The sequence below is a fragment of the Hibiscus syriacus genome, unplaced genomic scaffold (assembly GCF_006381635.1).
Source record: "Hibiscus syriacus cultivar Baekdansim isolate YM2019G1 unplaced genomic scaffold, ASM638163v2 tig00111244_pilon, whole genome shotgun sequence".
Classification (NCBI taxonomy): domain Eukaryota; kingdom Viridiplantae; phylum Streptophyta; class Magnoliopsida; order Malvales; family Malvaceae; genus Hibiscus; species Hibiscus syriacus.
Window position 1 is genome coordinate 660,439 of NW_024063033.1, and position 20,622 is coordinate 681,060.

The following is a 20,622-nucleotide window of genomic DNA, read 5'->3' on the forward strand; positions in this document are numbered from 1 at the left end:
TTTTCGTACTGAATTCAAAAAATATAATATTTTGTAACTTTCATTTTTATTTAATTAAGATGTGCTCACTGAGGGTTTAACTACCGTTAGAATATTAATGGATTGTTAACATGATACAATAAATATATAAAATTATAAAAGATAAAATAAATAAATGATCATTAATATTTAAATATATTTTCATTTCCTCCACTGAGATTAATAACAAAAGGAATGTAGAGAATATATGAGAAACTCAAAAATCACTGCAAATATATTACTTAAATTCATCTTATCATTGGGAGAAGACAAACTAATTAATTGACTAATGTACTACTAATGACCTAAACAAAAAAGAAAATGCAAATCTGAAAGTATATCTAAATCCTTCCCTTCTCTCCATATGTAAGTCATTATCTGTCAAGGTTCTTCACATTAATTACTTCCCTGTTTCTTTTTTAATTTTTTATTTTTAAAATATAAATGAAAAAATGAAAATTTATTTAAAATATTAATGATTATTTATGTATTTATTTTTTAATTTTATATATTTATTATGTCGCATTAACAAATTATTAAATGTTTAATGACAATTAGCTTTAAATGATTATTTCTTGATTAAATAAAAATAAAAAATAATTAAATATTATAATTTTTGAATTATTGAGAAGATAAAACTTAAATAAAATTGATCAATTTTATAATTTATCCGTAACTTTAACTGTTGACCGTAGAAGGCCAAATTATAATCGTACGGTTTAGGGCTTACATACAAAAGAATCCATATTTATATATCATCTTCTCCAATTCATAGCCGCTTTGGCCTTACCATCTGTCTCTGGCGTTTCTTTCTGAAAACGTACCTGAGAAAATAAAACCCAATAGAAAATGGTTCAAAGGCTCACTTACCGCACTCGCCATAGCTATGCTACCAAATCGAATCAACACCGTGTCGTTAAGACCCCCGGTCACTCTTGAAGTTTCGAAAACGATGCCGCTTTTTCTACTCTGCTGTCGTCCATTTTTTCTTGTTCTGTATGAAAATGTTGGTGGGTCTTTCTTTTTGAAGGTGGGAAATTGGTTTATCAGACTACTAAAAAGAGAACTAGTGGACCCAAGTGCCCCGTTACTGGAAAGCGAATTCAGGGTGTAAGTTGAAGTTTTTAGTTAGGAATCTGAATTCTTATTGTTAGGTTAACCAAATAAGTATGAAATGTAGATTAAATGATTATTTTGATGATACTGTTTATGTTCACTTTCATGTTTTCTTATTGAATTTTCTGTTTTGAATTAAATATGAATCAATGATTTTGTTAAGATTAGTTCTATTTCATGATTTTATGATCCAAGGTAGTGCTGATGCTGGTAGAGTGTATTATGTCTGTTTTGATTGTTTGAATTCCAAAAATACTGATGTGTTAGTAAAAAAAAAATTAGGAACTGGTGATAAATGTCGATCATTGTGGTCGTTTCGGATTCATTTACGGGGAAAGCTTTGTTGCATATCCATTTGAAGCAGTTTACAGACTGTTGCTTGATGTTATTATCCTTGCTGTTTAGCTGGTAGAAATGTATACCCTTTTTTACCAGTGCAGAAAGTGTGTTTTTCTAAAAAAGCTATATACCATTTTTATGTTGCTTGTCCCGATGGTTGCTTTTTGGTCTTTCTGAACATGTGATTGATCGATTCGATTTAGAAAGTCTTGAGCCTGTTTTCATGGTTTTCTTATACATCTTGTTTGCAGATTCCTCACTTGAGACCTGCTGAATACAAGCGGTCTCGATTGCATAGAAACCGAAGGACTGTGAATCGTGCCTATGGCGGTGTTTTGTCAGGCAGTGCCATTAGAGAAAGGCAAAACTATGTGCATTGTTTTGTGACTGAAATGGTTTTTTATTGGTGTTTTTTGTTCGAAGTGATCAATGTGAATCTTATTTCTCTCTCTTTTTTATTATCCAAGGATAATTCGAGCCTTCTTGGTCGAAGAGCAAAAGATTGTGAAGCAGGTTCTGAAAATCCAGAAGGCAAAGGAAAAGCAATCCTCAAAGAGCTAGACATTTAATTGCTGATGCAGCTGAATTGTGTTTGGTTCGTTTGATTTACCTGCCAGAAATTTTGTTTGTTATAATGGTGATTGATGAAATGTGGAAACTGAATTTCAGTATTTTCCCCATTAGGTAGTTTCATACCAGTTAGTACGCCGCTTGTTCACTTGATGACGAATCGATTTCGAAGTTATTGTTTTTACTGTGGTTTTATTTTGATCCATGAAAATAGGGATTAAAAATTCATCTGTTTTTAAACTGTTTTTTTTTCTTTTCATCCGAGTTTATTTTTCGAGTATGATATTTTTATCCAAACGATACGAAAATCTAAAGAGCATTTGGGTTTCGAAGGAGAAGATATTCAGCCTAGGATGTGTAGGTGGAATACATGAAAACTGTACAATAATACGGTAAACATGTATGCTGTTCATACTAGTTCCAACACATTATCCCATGAATCTACCATTGTTGGACACAATCTGAAAGGAAACCCCATCGATAAATGGTTATAGTTGGGGATTGAATCCGAATTCTTTGTTCTTCTTTCCTGTACACCTCCATTACCATGCATTTCATGGGGCAATCCGATCCAGAAGCCACTGTATTGTTATTGTTGTCCTCCAAAATCGGCCTTGGTAACGTCGGTAATCATCGGTGGACTCAACAGCATGGAAGAGGCAACCACGGTGCACTTGGGGGATGAACCAGACATCAACATCAAGTTTTTATGATGGTCTCCATTTGAGACATGAAATGGAGATGGCCTGTAGACTTTCTGGTGGAACGATTTATACGAAGGAACATCTAGAGCCAAAAAACAGGCATGCAAGCCTTGTAGTTCACCGGTGTTGCTTAATGGCACCGTCGATCCGATTTCGGTCGTGGAAGAAACGTTCTCCGATCCGATCTGAGTCCAGGATGCACCAAGTGTGGGAAATAGCTCTTTGTGCCATGAAACTTGTCTTTTTGAATATCCTACAGATAGCCCATGCATCCTGTTGGAAACAAGGACAATCAAACAGTTCATAATCAAACATCGGAAAATTTCATGATTAAAGGATCATTACATTTTCAGGAAAGGTTCTGACTACGAGCTTCTTGGATGTCGGTGTCGAGTCCGACATCGAAGGTAGCTGGAATTCATGCATCATCCAATTGGTTCTCATCCCTTTGGCAGCTCTGCCTCTATAGAACACAAGAGACTTCTTCAAACCAATGCATTCGGTGCCATCAGATGAGTAGATAGGCCTATCTGTTCCAGTAGCTTTCCAAAACCCTACCACTCTTTCTCCCCTGACGCAGCTAGCTCTGCTTGTACAAAAATAGGGTAAGAAGAACTAAGAACCAACATCAAACTATAAAAAGAAGGGAAAATTATGTTTCTTGGAAGCCAAACATGTGCTCAAACTCTTTAAGAAGCAACATCAAACTAGAAAATAAGGGACAATTAAGTTTCTCGGAAGACAAACAGAGGATGGAAACTCACTTGGAAGATCCCAGGGTTCATATTTATAAATTTCGACAGGTTTAATGAGTTCAATGGGCAATGGTTTGTGCTGAATCTTGTTCTTGAGGTAGAATACGACCAGTTCTTCATCTGTTGGGTGGAAACGAAAACCAGGCAACATAAAGTCATCGACTTTATCAACATCACTCTTTTCATCCTTGTTGATCATATAGAAAAAGAAAAACAAAACTTTATGAAACTGAATCAAGTGTCATTATGGGTTATCTCTTGTTTTTATCATGAGAAAACAAGCAAAACGACGAAGTTCCCTTCTAATATCATACTATTTTATTTTATTTTTACATGAATTGATATTTGGTTTAATAGTTTTTTTGGGGGGTTAAATTTACAGATGGATGGACCAACTATTTAAATTTATGTTCAAATTCAAGAAAGATGACGAGTTTAGAACATATAAATAACCATGATTTAATAAAATTAAAACACGAAACAAAAATACTTACCCCTTGAATTCTTGATCGACATACACTTATCATAGGGTAATCCTACACCGAGGCTTGTAGACAAATTGGTATAGAAGTGCCTCACACGTATAAAAGTTAGTGGACTCGATATTATGTCCAACTTGTATGTGAATAGCTTTTCAAATCAATGGGGGAATTTCACTTTAATTCCATGAAGTTTCCAATCTTGGTTTGTTTTGTTATTGTTTTTCTCACCAAGAAAAATATCATTGTAAGGAACAAGATAAGTATTAAATAAGGGGAAATTTAGTACATGCGCACTAATTAAATGCCACTAACCAATTTCCTGAATTATAGCAGTTGAATGTACCTTTGCTTGATTAGATTTTATTCTTCATTCAACTGCCTCCAATTCCCTTGTTCTGCAATTTCTGTATGCGGCAAAGAAACCAGATTGGATTGATCTCCATTGTTTGGATCAATATGGAACCCAAGACCCCATTCATAATAGTCTCTGTCGGGCTTCTCTCAAAGGTGGGTAATCCACGTTTCTTTCTTTCGTTTGTATCTTTAATTCGTCTTCACTATCAAATAGAAAATTAAGGGGGGGGGGGGGGAACACCACAAAAGGACCTCTGATTTATTAGCGAGAGTCGATAATTAAAATCCTTCTGATAGAAAGAAAGTGATGATGATTTCCATTATTATTGCTTCCAACCAAGATATTGTTCTCCTCGATGTGGTTCTTTCCCGCGAGTTATATTATGCTTTCATACCTGGACTTCGCATATTAGCACCACATTTGATTGATTTCTTAAGTTGCTCTCCGTTCAATAGGCATGGAACTTGACCAGAAAGACGCTTGGCTTTGTACGCAATAACTCCAAACTTTGTGCGCTATAACCCCAAACATAGAGGGATTATAACTATATATATATGTATATATCTATATGGATTCACATTCCAAACATGCGGACTCGATCACTGAGCAAAATCAATTCATTTTCCCACTGGTCGATTGTTGCATGGCTTAGATTAACTCAAAAATATTTCGTACGGATTAGAATCATAAAATAAAATATGAGATATGTGTTAAGATTGTTAGACAAAATTGTTAATCCAAGATAAAATAATAATAATAAATAAATATTATTATATAATCGAACGAAGCAAAATAAATAAAACTTAAAGTAGAGGCAAGAAATTGATTTACTCATATTTAGACAATGAATCGGATGAGTAGAGTATGATAAACCGAAGAAGGATTTTTGTTGAGGCATGTATGAACAGTTTCCTTAAGACATATTCGTCCTCTCCTCGGTGTTTTGAGTAACGTTGGACGTCAGTCTCACAGGATACAACAACAAACGATCACAGCAGTAAGCACAACCGTAGTGATCAGTCGAACACAATCATGTATTTCTCTATCACTGGAAAGAACGAATTTGAAATGAATTTTCTAAATGATTTCCTAATTCAACTTTGTGAATTATGTCTCAAAGTTGTTTTTAAGATTGTGACTCAACTAGCTTATATATAGGGGAGAGGAAATTAATCAAAAGTTTATGACATTTTGATGAAGAGATTTGTTGAAAAATTAATAGGTATAATTGAATTGATGCAATTTTATACCAAATAATAAGTATGCTCACCAAGTGACATAACTTATTATTAAAATACATCAATTTTATTCTATTGTTTATTAATTTTTTCAACGGGAATAATATTCATCATTCAAATAATTTCAAAATATATTAACGTCTAACCTATCAAAATACAACATGACACTCTTTATGTCAGAAAATCATCGTAAATGAATTTACCCGTTGCAACCACCTACGATTCTTCCTTGATGATACCATTTTCATTCAATTTGATTTAAATCTCCTTCTCCAACTTATCATCTCCCACTTTCTTTGATTGTTTTGAGCTGTCGTTGACAAACCTAAACGACAGAAAAAGTTAAACCTTTACTCATTTATAATACTTCTATAATACCAAAGGCGAAACTTTGGTTATTTAAGGACCTGAACGTCAACGGGAAAATGAAGTCGTCGATGAAAGATTGGGTGATTGAGGGAGGTCGATAAGTGGACGAGACCGTCGAAAGTGAGAGTGGGAGATTTGTGATTTGGAGTTCTGAGTTTAAGTTGAGTTTGTGATTTGATTTTTTTTTAATCCTAAGGTGGTATAAATATTGATAGAATATATCACATTATAGAAAATATTAATAAATTAAATCATAATCACTAAAACATGAGTAATACAAAATTTGAGTGATTAAATTAAAATGTTTTAAACTTCAATGACTGAAATTAGAGTGAGAATAAAGTTAAGTTATGCAATTTGTAATTCACTAAAAACTAAAATTTCAAACGGTGGAATCGAATCCATTTTCGCACCTAATTATTGTTCATTTTTTTATTTTGATCACTGATTTTGAAATTATATTGATTAGACCATTTAACTAGTTAAGTGTTCAAATAAAGTCACTTGTCATTAACATTTAAGGGAGGAGGAGACATACATGTTAATGATATAGTATAATTATATATTTAGTCTTAAATATTAATTGCTAAATCAACAATTCTGTCAAATGTTAATGACATGTGGCTTAATTGTACGCAGATAAAGAATTGGATGACTTGATTGACAAAATTTTAAAAATGATGATTAAAATGAAAAGGTACAATAGTTAGGTTGTTAATGATATGGTTTACCCAAAAATTTAATCCTCAAATCAAATAGTAACACGTGTCATCACCATATTAAGGTTATCTCCTTAATTTTATATTATTTTCACCATTTGATTATAGTAAAATAAATTGAACAAAGAAATGTAAGTGATAGGAGTTGAACCTTTCACCCCTCTATAATACCAAAAGCTAAGTTTTGGTTATCTCAGGATCTGAATGTCACTGAAAAATAGTCACTAGCGAAAGGGTAAATGATTAAGGGGCGCTAATAAGTGGGTGAGGCATTTGTGATTTGGAATCTAGAGTTTAGACATGGAGGTTATGATTTGAGTTTTCATTTATTTTTATTCGAATCCTAAGTGGTACAAATATTAATTAATATATTATATCAAATATAAATATTAATAACTAAGTCAGAATGATTAAAACAAGAGTAATTCAAAAGTTAGATGATTAAAATAAAATGTTTAAAAATTTTATTATCAAAATGTGAGTGAGAGTAAAGCTTAGGGATGACAATTTGTATTTTACCCAAACAAAAATTACAACGGTTGAAATCGAACCCATTTTCTCTCAGCCCTAAACTAAAATTTCAAAATTGGGTAAGTTCGAGAGCGATGAGAAGGGGGAAAGCTGTTCCAAAGAGGAGCAAGAAAGCAGGAGACTCGAAATCCATCAATGAATATTTCAAGCAGAGAAAATCAGGGACAAACAACATCAGATGCCGGAATTCAGATGAACAAATTATAGAATCTGGAGATGAAAATAAAAGCAATCCCCCAAAAGGGTTCTTCGCTTGTTATCTGTTAACCTCTCTCAGCCCTCGTCACAAAGGCCACACTTATATCGGGTCAGATTCTACTCTTTCTCCTTCCTAAGTTAATGGGTGCTAATGTTTTGTATTTTTCCATTAAAGATTTCATCTTTTTTTCATTTTCAGTTTCTCTAAGGTTCAGCTTGAACTATTTATCTAACGGCTGTGTTGCCCAACTGCAGGTTTACTGTGAACCCACGGCGTCGGATTAGACAGCACAATGGGGAAATTGGTAGCGGTGCTTGGAGGACAAAGAGCAAACGCCCATGGGAGATGGTTTTATGCATTCATGGTTTTCCAACAAGTGTTTCTGCTCTTCAGGTCACATATGTGTGTGTGTAGTCTGCTGTTTATAACATGAATGTATTCCTGTTGCATTACTTTTGGGCAGGGAGGGAATTTATGTAGGGGACGAACTTATCGAATTTGAGGAGCGAAAACATTTTATCAATAGAAGATACAAGAAATTACCCAAATTATAAGAGAATTCGAAATTTTGATAGGGGAGACTGTCTCGTTAGGACCTCATCCCTGGTTTTGGGGATGAGTAGAAAAATGTTAGGGTATGCTTGAAATATTTTTTTTATCTATCTCACTAGTTGCATCATTTAGCCCTAGTTGATTTTCTTTTGTGTACATTCTCTCAGATTCCCACCTTCTTTGTTGTAACCAGAGGTTTTGCTGGATTCAAAAACTATGTTCCACCTTGATTTTTACTGTTTGATTATCTTAGTACAGTGCTGCTAGCAGAATATCTTGTCACTCTAGATGAACTTTGGCCATGGTTGGAAACCTTTAGTTTAGTTTATTGTGATGAAGTGCTATATATAAATGTGGTTTTAAGTCAACTCTGAAGGCAGTGCAAGAGAGATAGAATGCCGGATTTCTCTTAAATGCGGAAATTTTAGACATAATGTGATACAATACACCGTTCTGCCTATGGTTTGTTCTTACCATATAAATGTTTTCTGATGGGTTGATGCCTGCAGTTTGAGTGGGCCTGGCAGCACCCTCAAGGATCAGTGACCGTGAGGCAATCAGCTGCGACTTTTAAATCTTTTTCTGGAGTCGCCAACAAGATCAAACTTGCATATACAATGCTCACACTCCCTGCCTGGCAGAGGTATATGTTTGCTTTTATCTCGGCTGAATACCATTTTGTTTAGATCATTAATTTGTGGTTAGCTAATGCGTAATGCTGTTATTTGATCAGCTTGAACATCACGGTAAACTACTTCTCAACGAAATACACAAATCATTCTGCTTGTTGCCCAAGCTTGCCGGAGCAGATGAAAGTTAAAGTTTGCTCAATGGATGAGCTCCCCTGCTATACTGGACCAGACGAGTCTGTATGCGAAGATGATTTTGATAACTTAGACGAACATGAAGAAGTTGGTCATACATATGAAACTGCTTCGGAAACCTATCCAAATGAAGGGGTTACTGTTTCAGCAGATAATTTGCATAGCGTCATTCATGAGTCTTCTCATGAACAATTTGAACACATTGAAGAAAATGGAACAAGAAAACTAGGAGAATCATCCGGTCTTGGAGTACATAATGTTGAGTCATTAGTTTCAACTGATTCCCTAACTAGTAAGGCCACCTCAGTCGAGGCCGCTGAATGTGCAGCTACGAGCACTGCTGGGAAGGAATCTTTGAGGGGCATGTGGTTTACATATGCTGTGGAAGCCGATGAAGATCCACCACCATGGGTAAAAGAGAAACTATCGACTACTGATAATGAAAAACGAGGGGATTCTTCCACTAGTGGAGTATATCACACACAGTCATTTGATTTCATTTGTTCATCACCAGTAAGGACATCATTCTCAATTGTTCCTAGCCTTTCCAGTGGAGAGACAGCAGAAGGAACTGATACAAGCATTATTGAGAAGGAAAGTCGGGTTCAGAAGGAATTATCAGCGTTAGTAGGAGGCAATGGAGATCAACAGCCATGGACAAGAGAAAAACCATTAACCACTGAAGTTGAAGTTGAAGTTGTGAAAGATCAAGTCCCTAGCTCTGATTTTGCTCGAGAAGTCGAGGTAATAGATTTATTAACCCCGTCTCCCAGCTATAGAGTAAGGCCATGCATCAAAAGAAGAAGAATTTCCAAGTTTTCTCCTGAAATCATAGATCTCACTTAAGTTTTATCCGACTATATTGGATGACGAGCATGAATAATAGAAGAGGATTAAAGAGGCCACAGAGAATAATTGTTCTTGTTCTCATCAAATACTACAAGCCTGCCTATGTGATGATCGCATCAGTGTATATTAGGCCAATATCAGATGGTTATATAATTTTTCAGCGACTTATTAGACATGAAACCAGAAAGATCAAGATGAATCCGAGAATGAAGACTCATCACGTATCTTTACATTGTCACCGAGCAGCATCTGCATCATCGACATACATTTTCTCTTGAACAAGCATCTTCGCATCAAACATTCACAAAATACATGCATGGCATTTACATTATTACATCGACTTTACATTAAAGACTTGTGCTAGCATGATTTTCATAAGAGGAGAAATTGTCTCCCAAATTCTCACTCTTGATTTTGATTAGAAAAAAAAAGTCTCCTTTTAACCATGGATGAGCCTTACACTTCCACACTTCAACCCAAATCATGACTCAAGGACTCAACTACATCTGCCACTCGGAGTAACTTATTTCTCATCAATATTCAAATATTGACCCGGATTTTGAAATGTTACGTATAGAGTTTGGAAGGCAACCTTGTATGTAAGACATAGATTTGACAAGAGAGTAGAGTAAGACTGTCCAAAAGAATCAAAACCTACCATCAGGGATGGATCAAAGGGGGAGGTGGGGTAGTCGTTTCCCTTAAAATTTCAAAATAATATGTATTTTCAATTGATGATTTATTTTTAACTGTCGTAAAATTTTAAAAATCCGTTCCATAACATAATTCTTACATCTGTTCTTGTCTATAACCAACAAATAAACAAATGAATAAAAAAAGTAGATGATGAAGAACACTACTAAGTAATTCATGTGACTTTTGTCCCTAAGAATGTTCTGCCTAGGTCTTTTAGGTACGTATGGTGTTATATCATTGTTTCATCATCTCAATCATAATTGTTACAATATTATAAGAATTTAAGTACTATAATTAAACTATGTTAACATTCAATACAATATTCCTTTTATCTATTATTTTCAATAATTGGATTTTTTTCTTATTACGAATTTCAGTAAGAGAAAAGAGCTAACAATATTGGAATCTTTGAATTTTGTTATCAATATATAACAACATCGTCACTCCAACTATGACTATTTCTATTATCTCTTCTTAATATTAGGGTAAATTATCTCATCAGTCATTTAGTTTTATTTTGTATATCTAATCACTAAACTTTAATTTTTTATTTTAGTATTAAACCTTTGTAATTACTTTTTTTTCACTAGACCATTAAATCATTAACCGTGTGATGATGTGTCACTTTCCCATTTTTCCTGTAGAAAATCTTCAATTCTCTGATTGTCACTGCCAATTAATTGTCATCGATCGCCATTCGTGGAAATATCAATACAATCGTTCAAATTTCATTGGTATTCTTCTTCTCGGATTGTTTTTCTATAAAACTCACTCAAATCGAAGAAAATTTATCTAAAAGTTAGCTTCATTTTGCTCTGATGATCGTCCGACAAGACTAATTTCGAGTTATGTTGTTCGTATTTTTTTAAAAAATATTTCTTACCATTCGAATTTTCAAACAAACATCTTGAATGCGAGAAAATTCTCAAACCCATCCCCAAATGATAGATTTTTGTATATAATTTCATCAAGTATAAAGAGGCTTTAGAAAAATCTAAACCGATAAATAAATAAAGGACACTGAGATTAATTCATCTGAATCTAAGATGGCCAAAAAAAATGTATGAAAATTAAAGTTTTCTAATGGCAACCGAAAATAAATGAAAAAGAATACTCTAATTTTCGTGAACAAATGAAAATGAAATAGAAAATATATTTGACTTCCACATCAACATTAAATTATTCCGTCATTCAAATATTAACGATTCGATAATAAATTTATTCTCTAATACTATTTCTTTTAACAATATTATCTTTAAATTTCAAATCTAATATCTCTTTAAAAATACAATTTATTTAATCATTTTATATGTGTAATGTCAATCTCTTTCCTGTAGCTAAGCCTTGAGGAACTCAAATTCTCACTCTTTTTGTTAATTACATTTATATTTAGAGTTTGATTTTATACATTATATTTTCTTCTCTTAGACTATATATATTTATATTTTTTAAAAAAAATAGGAATAATGTATTAAATAATTATTTTATTTTATTAATTACAAAAATATAGTTAACCCTAAAGGGGTCAACAACTTAACCATGGATTAGAACTCTAGTTAAAAACGTATCCTCCTCCTTCACCACCACCAACACCGCCGCCGCGGCCAGAAGCGCGGCCGTTTCCTTTCTTTCCTTCATTTTCTAAGCATATTAGAACTCTAGTTAAAAGCCATGGAAGTAGCTCACACAAGCACCCCAGCACCCAAATCACCCGACCGGACACCGAAACCCCAACCCGGATCCAACCCACCACCAATCCAAACCTTTCACCAACGGCGTCCTCAAGCGCCACCACCACCACTACCACCATCACCAAGCATTGCCTACAGTGGTGACCTACAAAGAATGTCTCAAGAACTATGCAGCCAATTTGGGTGGCCATGCTTTAGACGGCTGCGGCGAATTTATTCCTCCCCCAACCTCCCTTAAGTGCGCCACTTGTGGCTGTCACCGTAACTTCCACCGCCGAGAACCCAAAGACCCACCACCCACAACAACAGCCACGATAGAATACCAACCTCACCACCACAACCATCCACCACCACCTCCCTCAGCTTCCCCTCCACCGATCTCATCATCTTATTACTACCCTTCAGCTCCCCATATGCTTTTAGCTCTCTCCGGCATGCTCACCGGTGCATTGGACAACCACCATCAAAATAACACCACAAATCAGGGTTCGAACTCGAGAAAACGATTCAGAACAAAGTTCACTCAGTTTCAGAAAGATAAAATGCTGGAATTTGAGGAGAGAATTGGGTGGAAGATTCAGAAAAGAGACAAAGAAGCAATCCAAGAGTTGTGTAATGAAGTTGGGGTTGATAGAAGGGTTTTGAAAGTTTGGATGCATAACAATAAGAACACTTGTGGTAAGAAATGTGAAGCCATTAATGGAGGAGAATCTGGAAACAACATTGATAGTGGAGTCAGCCATGAAGACGACGTTTACAGCAACAATGGTCAGAATCTGAACCAGCACTTTGACACTGTTCATCTTGGAACTAGTGACTCTTCTTCGTCTTAATCATGATTATCATCATAATCAACTTCTTTTTTCTTTTTAATGGGGAGATGATAAGCTGTTAGAAGGATTAACAACTGTTTTCTTTAATAATTCTTCTTTGGAATTCTGGGTTTTTGGGATCATAAACTTCCATGGATTCTGTTTTCCAAAACCTTTAAAGGAAAAGCCTTTGGACTCGAATATTGTGACTGCCCCTTCCAGGCCCTCTATCAATCCTCGAGTATATTGTTTTTCGGACTCAAATTTAAATATTTATGTTAGAAATATATATATATATTATCAATATGTTAAAAAAGGTTCGAAACATATATTGTCTTAAAATAAATTCTAAACCATTAAAAACTAACATCTCATATGAGAATATACATATTATTTAAAACATCTTAAGCAAAATAAATCAACAATATATATTTATTTTAGTAACACAGACATATACAAGATGATTTTACAAAGATACATTCAATCATATAAGTATTAGTTTACAAGTATTTGTTTTTTTAGCTACTGACAATATATATATATTCTAAAATGTAATTATTTGAATTTTACATGAATCAATTTACTTTAGTGATTAAAGGAAATGTTGTTATTCCTAGAGGTCACATGTTCGAACACCAGCTACTGCAAGGGTGATTGAGTTTTGAGAGTATTTAGAACATATACTACTTTGTAATTACCTTAACTTAATAAAAAAAACTATTCAAATCTTAGACTTCTAAAAAGAATAACACACTCTTTTATTATTGAGTTCGTTGAAATAATTAAAATCGTTAATTTGTTATTATAGCCTCTTTTAGTATTGTTTTCAATGTAATGTAGGAAAAACAAAAGGTTTGATAGGGCATGATTTATAGGGGATAAAATGATTAGATGCTAATCTCTTGGAATTTTGCAATTTAAGTATAATCTAATCTTTGTTTTATTTAATATTTTAATTCACTTTCCCTTTTTGGGGAAAGATATTGTTAGGTTTAATAAAATTGACAATACATCAATACTATAAATAATATAATATTATGTGGGCAAGAAAATTTAATATTCTATTAAGTTTTCAATTTTAAAATTTGGTTATTGATTTATGATTCATGTCACTTTTATCCATAACTATAGAAAAATATATAAATATTTATTTTGTTCAATAGTAATTTTCTTTGAATAGTTCATAATTTTTCTTAACTATTGACAATATACACACTCTATGGATGTAATTACTTGAATTCATGGTCTCAAAGGAAAATAATACTCTTTAACCACTAAAATCACTCAATAGATTCATATAAATATTTATTTAATTCAATAATAAATGTTTTTACTTTATTCAAAAGGAAATACACTATACCAATTAGGGTTTATTCAAGTGGTAAGCAATTTTATATCGCTTAAGTAAAGTCTCAAGTTCGAGTCTTAATATATACAAAAAATTCTTGCTAAATGACTCATCCATTAAAATTAGGTTTGCGACACGAATTAGTCGAACACACTGCGTAATGTTTATGCGTATGATGATAGCACATGCTGTACAATAATTCAGATGGAACTGTGTCTTCAAAATATTTTAACTCTATATATAGAGAGAGGCATGGCCTAATAACTGGCAAAAGTGCACAGATAATGCTGTTGGGAATGTTTAATTCCCAAAAAAATGCAGTCAGACGATTATTTCCCCAAATGGGGTGAAATATACAGTGAAACCATGAATTGATTGGATTTCTTAGAGTCTTTAGGGTTAATTTATTGCATGCTTAATCTCCCAGCGTCTTTAGGGTTAATTTTTTGCTGCAGGAGCTGCTGCTGTTGCATGTGCATGCACTGGTGTTGCATGTGCATGCACTGGTGTTGCATGTGGGAGCTCATTTCTTCTGGTCGAATGGTGAACGTTGCTGCTGCTGCATGTGGGAACACTGGTGTTACATGTGAGAGCTGGTCTGAATCACGATAATGCATCCACTGCTCTGAATCACACTTGAGATTCCTCATTTCTTCTAGCCGAATAATTCCATGATGCATGAGGACATAATTCTCGGCATCTTCTTGCATGGGGGGACTGGACGTGAGCAGATTTCGCAGGCGTGGGAATTAGCATGCTTGAAGTGGGATTTCTCGGCGTCTTCTTCACCATAGGAGGGGGCCGACTGCATGGGCTGGGATAGGTCTAATGAGACCAATAATGCATGCATCGGTTAAGTTATAAAATAGGGGTTTAGTTTTGCATTTCATGCTTGCATGAGTCAGTTTTTGGTAGCCGAGTTGTTGCTTTGCTTGAAGTGGATTTACAGAAGCAAATCGGAAGGAAAAAATAGCGTCAACAATTTTTTTTCTATTAGTTTCTAGCCAAGTTATTGCTTTGCTTAAAGTGGGTTTTTAGTGAAAATTTTCCGAGTTTTGGTTTAACGCTATAAAAAACACGTAAGTTCTCTATCGTTTCCCATGTGAACATTTATTTTTTTCAACATATTAAGTTGTTTTTTAGTGTAATATTTATTTGTTTTGTAGATTTGTTGAAACATGGTAGAAGAAAATGTTCTTTTCAGGCTAGATGGTCGACATATTTCGAGTCATTTGGGAGCACTGGTATTATGATCGAATAATATTTTTTATTTGAGAATGGCGAATTAATGGAAAAAAACATTAATTCTAATTACATGGATTAACTAGTTGTAGGATGACGAACAACGAGCCCTTCGTCCTCGACTTATCAATTGTGAGATGCCAGATCAACGTATTGTCGATAATTTAAAAATAGTCGGTTTTTATGATGTCGCTTTTGTAAGAGAATTTCGGTTGGTCCCCGGCTTGATCAGTGCATTAATTGAACGGTGGAGACCAGAAACTCATACTTTTCATCTTCCGTGTGGTGAATATACGATTACTTTGGAGGATGTGGCTTTACAACTCGGTGTTCCTACAAATGGAATAGTCGTGGTGGGAAATACAGATCTTAACGTGTTTGCAATATGTGAGCAGTACCTTGGGAAGGTACCACACAAAAATTTAACAAAAGGGTCACGGTTGATCGGCGGAATCTTGATGCCTGATAAATCCAGTAATCTTGTCCATATAGAGTATCTTTTGTTTTTGTGTAACTTCTTTATGACCCGTCAGTATAGTTGGGGATCGGCAATATTAGCGTTCTTGTATCGCGAGATGTGCAAGGCGTCATTACTTGTAAATTATGTGTGTACGACTGAAATCGGTGGATGCACGATGTTATTACAATCGTGGACATGGTACATAATTCCATGGTTAACACTGATTAGTTAAACTGCAGTTGACTTTCCTCTTGCGAAAGGTAATTTTTTTGATTTAAAATATTTGATCTTAAATTAATTAAAGAATATTTTGTAAAGGAAAAATAATTACAGAATTTTATTTTGATTGTTATACAGATGGAGGCATAAAATAGAAAGAACGGGGTTGGCGCACAATAACGTGAAAGAGTTTAAGTTTAAGATTGACATCAAATGCAAAGTTGAGGTATATATAAAATTAATTAGCGAATTTATTTATTATTATGTTTATATTATATTTTTTGTTTATTTATTTAAGGTTGTTTGTTTGGGGGAAACCCAATTACAGAATTGGTTTTTCTCGAAATCCTGTGTTTGTTTCACGTAATTCATTTTTCGGAAAATGTTTTCCAGTATTTGGTTGGAGGAAAACTGGTTGGTCAACGTAAAACATTTTCCTGATCAACAGAATTTCCTTTGTGTTTTCTAGAAAATGACTTACGGTCTGATTTTCTGTAAGTCCTTTTCCGAACTTTTTACTTCAAAGAATAAATACTCAAAATAATTTTATTTTATGAATTTAATATTAATAAAATATTTTAATATCATTTTAATCAAAATATTAATTATTAAAATATTTAAAATATATTTATTAATATTTCTAATAATTTAACATTATATTTTTAATATTATAATAAAATAATCAATTATATTAGAATAATATAATATATTATTTTAATAATATATAATAAATTATTAATAAAATTTATATTATTTATTGTATTTAATATTTTTACTAAATAATTTAAAAAAACACATCAACTATTGGAAAAAAGTTTAAACAACATTTTTCCAACATCGTAAAACGTTTTCCGGATGTTTTTCAGAAAAATATAATTCATTTTACGAAAAATATTTTCCGAAAATTGTTTTCCAGAAATGTAATTCATTTTCTAGAATTCAAATTCGAGTAATTCATTTTCCAGAAAACCAATTACAACCAAACAAACAGACCCTTATTTACGTAAGAACTTTATAATTATTTAATTAAATAATAACTAAATAAATTTTGTTTTATAGTTTATTTGGAGGTCGTACGATGATAGAGAAATTATGTCGTGCGTATCGCAACATGTCTGAGAGTGTTGTCAATATTGGTGTTCTGTTACACCATTGATCCATTTCGCCTTTATGGAGTTCCAATTTTCCGATAGAGTGTTGAGGCAGTTCGACTTCCATCAACCTATTCCAAGAATTGCAGAGAATCATGACGCTCTCTACAAATTAGATGGGCGGGGTAGGGTCGGTGAGGATTGGTATGTGAGGCATGCCAACCATATCAATCATTGGAACAACAGGGGTTCATACTTGCCAACGCTCACTCCCATACAGGCGGTGACTTTGAATTCCAGAGTTCAGATTACCTGAATTATTTTTGGGAACATGGAAAGCCGTTCTTGACAACGAATAGAGAAAGACAACAATTTATAGAGTACTAGAAAAAATTTGGTAAATCTGAGAAACCAAGAAGGATTGGGAGTGAGAGTGGAAGTTCTTCTCACCGTGGAGCAGAACAAGAGGCAAAGGATAATATCCCACCAGAATCTTTTATCACACTAGATCATTTAATCAAAGGTTTGGTGATTCTGGTGTTACGCCCTACACTCCTCAGCTTGTTCCTCATCAATCACCCATGTTCTCTCCAATATTTGGGGCAACAAATGATTTTATTTAGGTGACATCTATCATGACAAATACAAGTATTTGTCCTCATATGAGAGAGAATAGTGGTGGTGGGCATATATTTACAACACTGAAACCTACGCCATCGATGAATGAGCATGTTGATTATGATGAACAAACTCCTGAACAAGTGCAACGACCACAACGAAACCGACGTACGCCTCGACATTATTATTCAACAACACCCCGACACCGTCAAAAGTTGTAATTAGTATCAAATTTAAGTAATTGAATCGAATATCATTATTATTAAATTTAGTTTTTTACCATTAAATCATTATTAGTAATAATTATTATAATTTCATTATTAGTAATCATTAATAAATCATTTGTATCAAATCATTAAATATTAATAATAAAAAATTATTACTAATAATTACTAAACCATATCATATTATTCATTAGTAATCATTATTAAATTATTAGTATCAAAATGAAGTAATTGAATCGAATATCATTACTAAATTAAAGATTTAATTTAAATATTTAAATATAAAGATAAAATTATTATTTAATATTATTAAATAATTATTAAATCATTATTAATAATAATTATTAAATCATTATTAGTAATTATTATAATTTCATTATTAATAATCATTACTAAATCATATCATAACTAAATCATTAAAAATTAAATAATAAAATTAATAATTAATAAAACATTACTAATCATTTGTATCAAATCATTTTAGTTTTTTAAATATAAAAAAATGGTTGTTCCTTTTTCTCATATATATGAGGTAAGGGGGAGGTAAGATAGTAGGCTACCTCAACACCAGGTTGAGAGAAGCTTCCGTAAGAGATCTCCGAATTATGAAATGTCCTCCGTGGGACTCGATTCCACGACCTCAAAGTTAAGAACCTTATGCTCTACCAGCTTTCACGTGGGAGAGAGGGGCAGCAGCTTTTCACGCGTACTGTAGTGCGAATTATTCCATGTATGAAGCATTCATTCAGTTCACATGGAAACCGTTTTTTTCAAATGTGCAGCATGAAAACAGTTTTTTATTGTTCACGCGTTAACTGCAGTGCGATTATTGCATGCATGAAGCATTCATTCAGTTCAAATAGGGCAACAATTATTGGTTTTTAATATTTTATTCATATATTATTCTTGTTTAAATTAATAGATTAATTGTTAATTCATATATTATTCTTGTTTAAATTAATAAATTAATAGATTAATTGTTTAAATGAATCGAATATAATCTACAAAATTATAAAAATTAATTAACAAATTTGTTTCGCATTTAAGAAATCATTAAATCATTATTATTAAATCATCTGTACTAAATTATTAAATCATTATTAATAAATCACATCATTACCCTTAAATCACTATTTATAAATCTAATCATTATTAAATAATTAAAATTCAAATCATTATTAGTAATCATTATTATCAAATCATTATTAAATCATTAGTATCAAATCATTAAATCATTATTATTAAATCATTAGTAGTAAATCATTAAATCATTATTAATAAATCATATCATTACACTTTAATTGAGTTTTTTACTATTAAAGTTCGAAAACTTTAGTAAAAATTTTTCATTTCAGTAAGGAGTTAATATTGACGTTTTAAACTTTAAGTAATATATATATATATATATATATATATATATATATATATTCGAATAATTGAATTGAATATAACAATTTATAAACAAATACAATTTCATTATCAAATAGAAATAAGATTACTCTGAGGCCTATACCGTGGAAGGTTTGGATAATTTCTTTTTTAATGACCTTCACCTCTGCATAATCCACATCTCTTCGGTTGACCTTTATCTCTAATATGGATATCCATACTAGTATGAATACGAGTAGATTCCGACCGACACGTCGGACTTCTACGAAGTAGTGGATTTGGCAACCATTCATCATGATCTCGATTTTCCCAATAAGATTCATTTGGGATCGGTCTGAACTCATGGTTGTATATATTTAATATCATCTGTAAGTGAAAGCACTCATCAACATAAGTGTATGAATTGATTCTAGTATGCATATATGCAACGACTGCATGAGCACACAAATATCTCTACGCCTGAAAGCGGCCACAATCACACCATCTTTGTCATAAATTAATAGTAAATGATTCTCGATCTGCTCATTCGTTGCGACGTAGCAATGACAACAAAAGTATGTCCAATTCGATCGAAGTCATGAACAAACATTGAGGTTGCCATACGCTCATTTGCTTCCATTGTTTCTACCACCGTCAGAGCCCAGATTTTATCTCGATTTATCAGACACTCGATCTTTTTCCCTTTATCAGACCAAACTTTAGTCAACTTAAAGTATGTCTCTTTCACCACACTCGCTATTGGGAGATGGCGTGTACCTTTTAGTACTGAATTAATGGCCTCAGCAAGGTTTGTAGTCATGTGTCCGTATCTCCGACAACCATCATATGCTTGCGACCACTTCTCCCGCTCGATTTTCGACGCCCAGTTCCAAACGCGCTCATCCATGGCCTTCAATTACTCCAATTGTCAAAATTTGGTTGGCGTAGTTCATATCCTATTTCAAAATAGATATTACGTTAAGTCAATTTATAAACAAACACATAAATGGGTACAAATGTTGAAAATAAAACTTACCCATGCTGACTATCTTCCTTCGAATACAGCCGTTATGAAACTTCTCAATACAATTATTACCAATATGACGGATACAATATGTAGGATATGCGTGCGGAGGTGTCCAACAACTTTACGGTCGTTCAATTACTGCCAAAAGGCCTGTTCCTCGATCGGATATCAAGGAAACTCCTTCTTCTCGGACGACATACTTACGT

General features: G+C 33.2%; 2 protein-coding genes and 2 pseudogenes across 3 annotated transcripts; 3 read left to right on the top strand and 1 right to left on the bottom strand.

The window, feature by feature from the left end:
- The first annotated feature begins 774 nt into the window (after positions 1-774).
- LOC120157328 (60S ribosomal protein L34-like) lies at positions 775-2,226 on the top strand. Of its 2 annotated transcripts, XM_039168494.1 has the most exons (5): positions 775-946; positions 1,049-1,128; positions 1,725-1,834; positions 1,941-2,073; positions 2,115-2,226. In XM_039168494.1, exons 1-4 carry the CDS (start codon positions 868-870, stop codon positions 2,032-2,034), a joined length of 363 nt encoding a protein of 120 aa, XP_039024425.1. In that variant the 5' UTR covers positions 775-867; the 3' UTR covers positions 2,035-2,073; positions 2,115-2,226. The 2 variants fall into 2 exon arrangements, with proteins under 2 accessions (XP_039024425.1, XP_039024424.1); XM_039168493.1 differs by lacking the exon at positions 2,115-2,226 and having other exon boundaries at positions 1,941-2,075.
- Positions 2,227-2,452: 226 nt separating this feature from the next.
- Positions 2,453-3,704, bottom strand: LOC120157347 (annotated as a pseudogene).
- A 3,551-nt stretch (positions 3,705-7,255) lies between these two features.
- On the top strand, positions 7,256-9,858 carry LOC120157329. Its single transcript, XM_039168495.1, has 4 exons — positions 7,256-7,503; positions 7,650-7,788; positions 8,457-8,590; positions 8,681-9,858. The coding sequence occupies exons 1-4, from the start codon at positions 7,271-7,273 to the stop codon at positions 9,615-9,617; spliced, it is 1,443 nt and encodes a 480-aa protein (XP_039024426.1). The 5' UTR covers positions 7,256-7,270; the 3' UTR covers positions 9,618-9,858.
- Positions 9,859-11,987: 2,129 nt separating this feature from the next.
- On the top strand, positions 11,988-12,840 carry LOC120157348 (annotated as a pseudogene).
- The last annotated feature ends 7,782 nt before the right edge of the window (positions 12,841-20,622 follow it).

Excerpts from the sequence above, each read along its gene's own strand:
- LOC120157328 (XM_039168494.1), top strand. The coding sequence starts at position 868 with ATGGTTCAAAGGCTCACTTACCGCACTCGCCATAGCTATGCTACCAAA. Across the intron at positions 947-1,048 it reads CCGTGTCGTTAAGACCCCCG|GTGGGAAATTGGTTTATCAG; the intron begins GTCACTCTTGAA and ends TTCTTTTTGAAG. Across the intron at positions 1,835-1,940 it reads GGCAGTGCCATTAGAGAAAG|GATAATTCGAGCCTTCTTGG; the intron begins GCAAAACTATGT and ends TTATTATCCAAG.
- LOC120157329 (XM_039168495.1), top strand. The coding sequence starts at position 7,271 with ATGAGAAGGGGGAAAGCTGTTCCAAAGAGGAGCAAGAAAGCAGGAGAC. Across the intron at positions 7,504-7,649 it reads AAAGGCCACACTTATATCGG|GTTTACTGTGAACCCACGGC; the intron begins GTCAGATTCTAC and ends GCCCAACTGCAG. Across the intron at positions 7,789-8,456 it reads CAAGTGTTTCTGCTCTTCAG|TTTGAGTGGGCCTGGCAGCA; the intron begins GTCACATATGTG and ends TGATGCCTGCAG.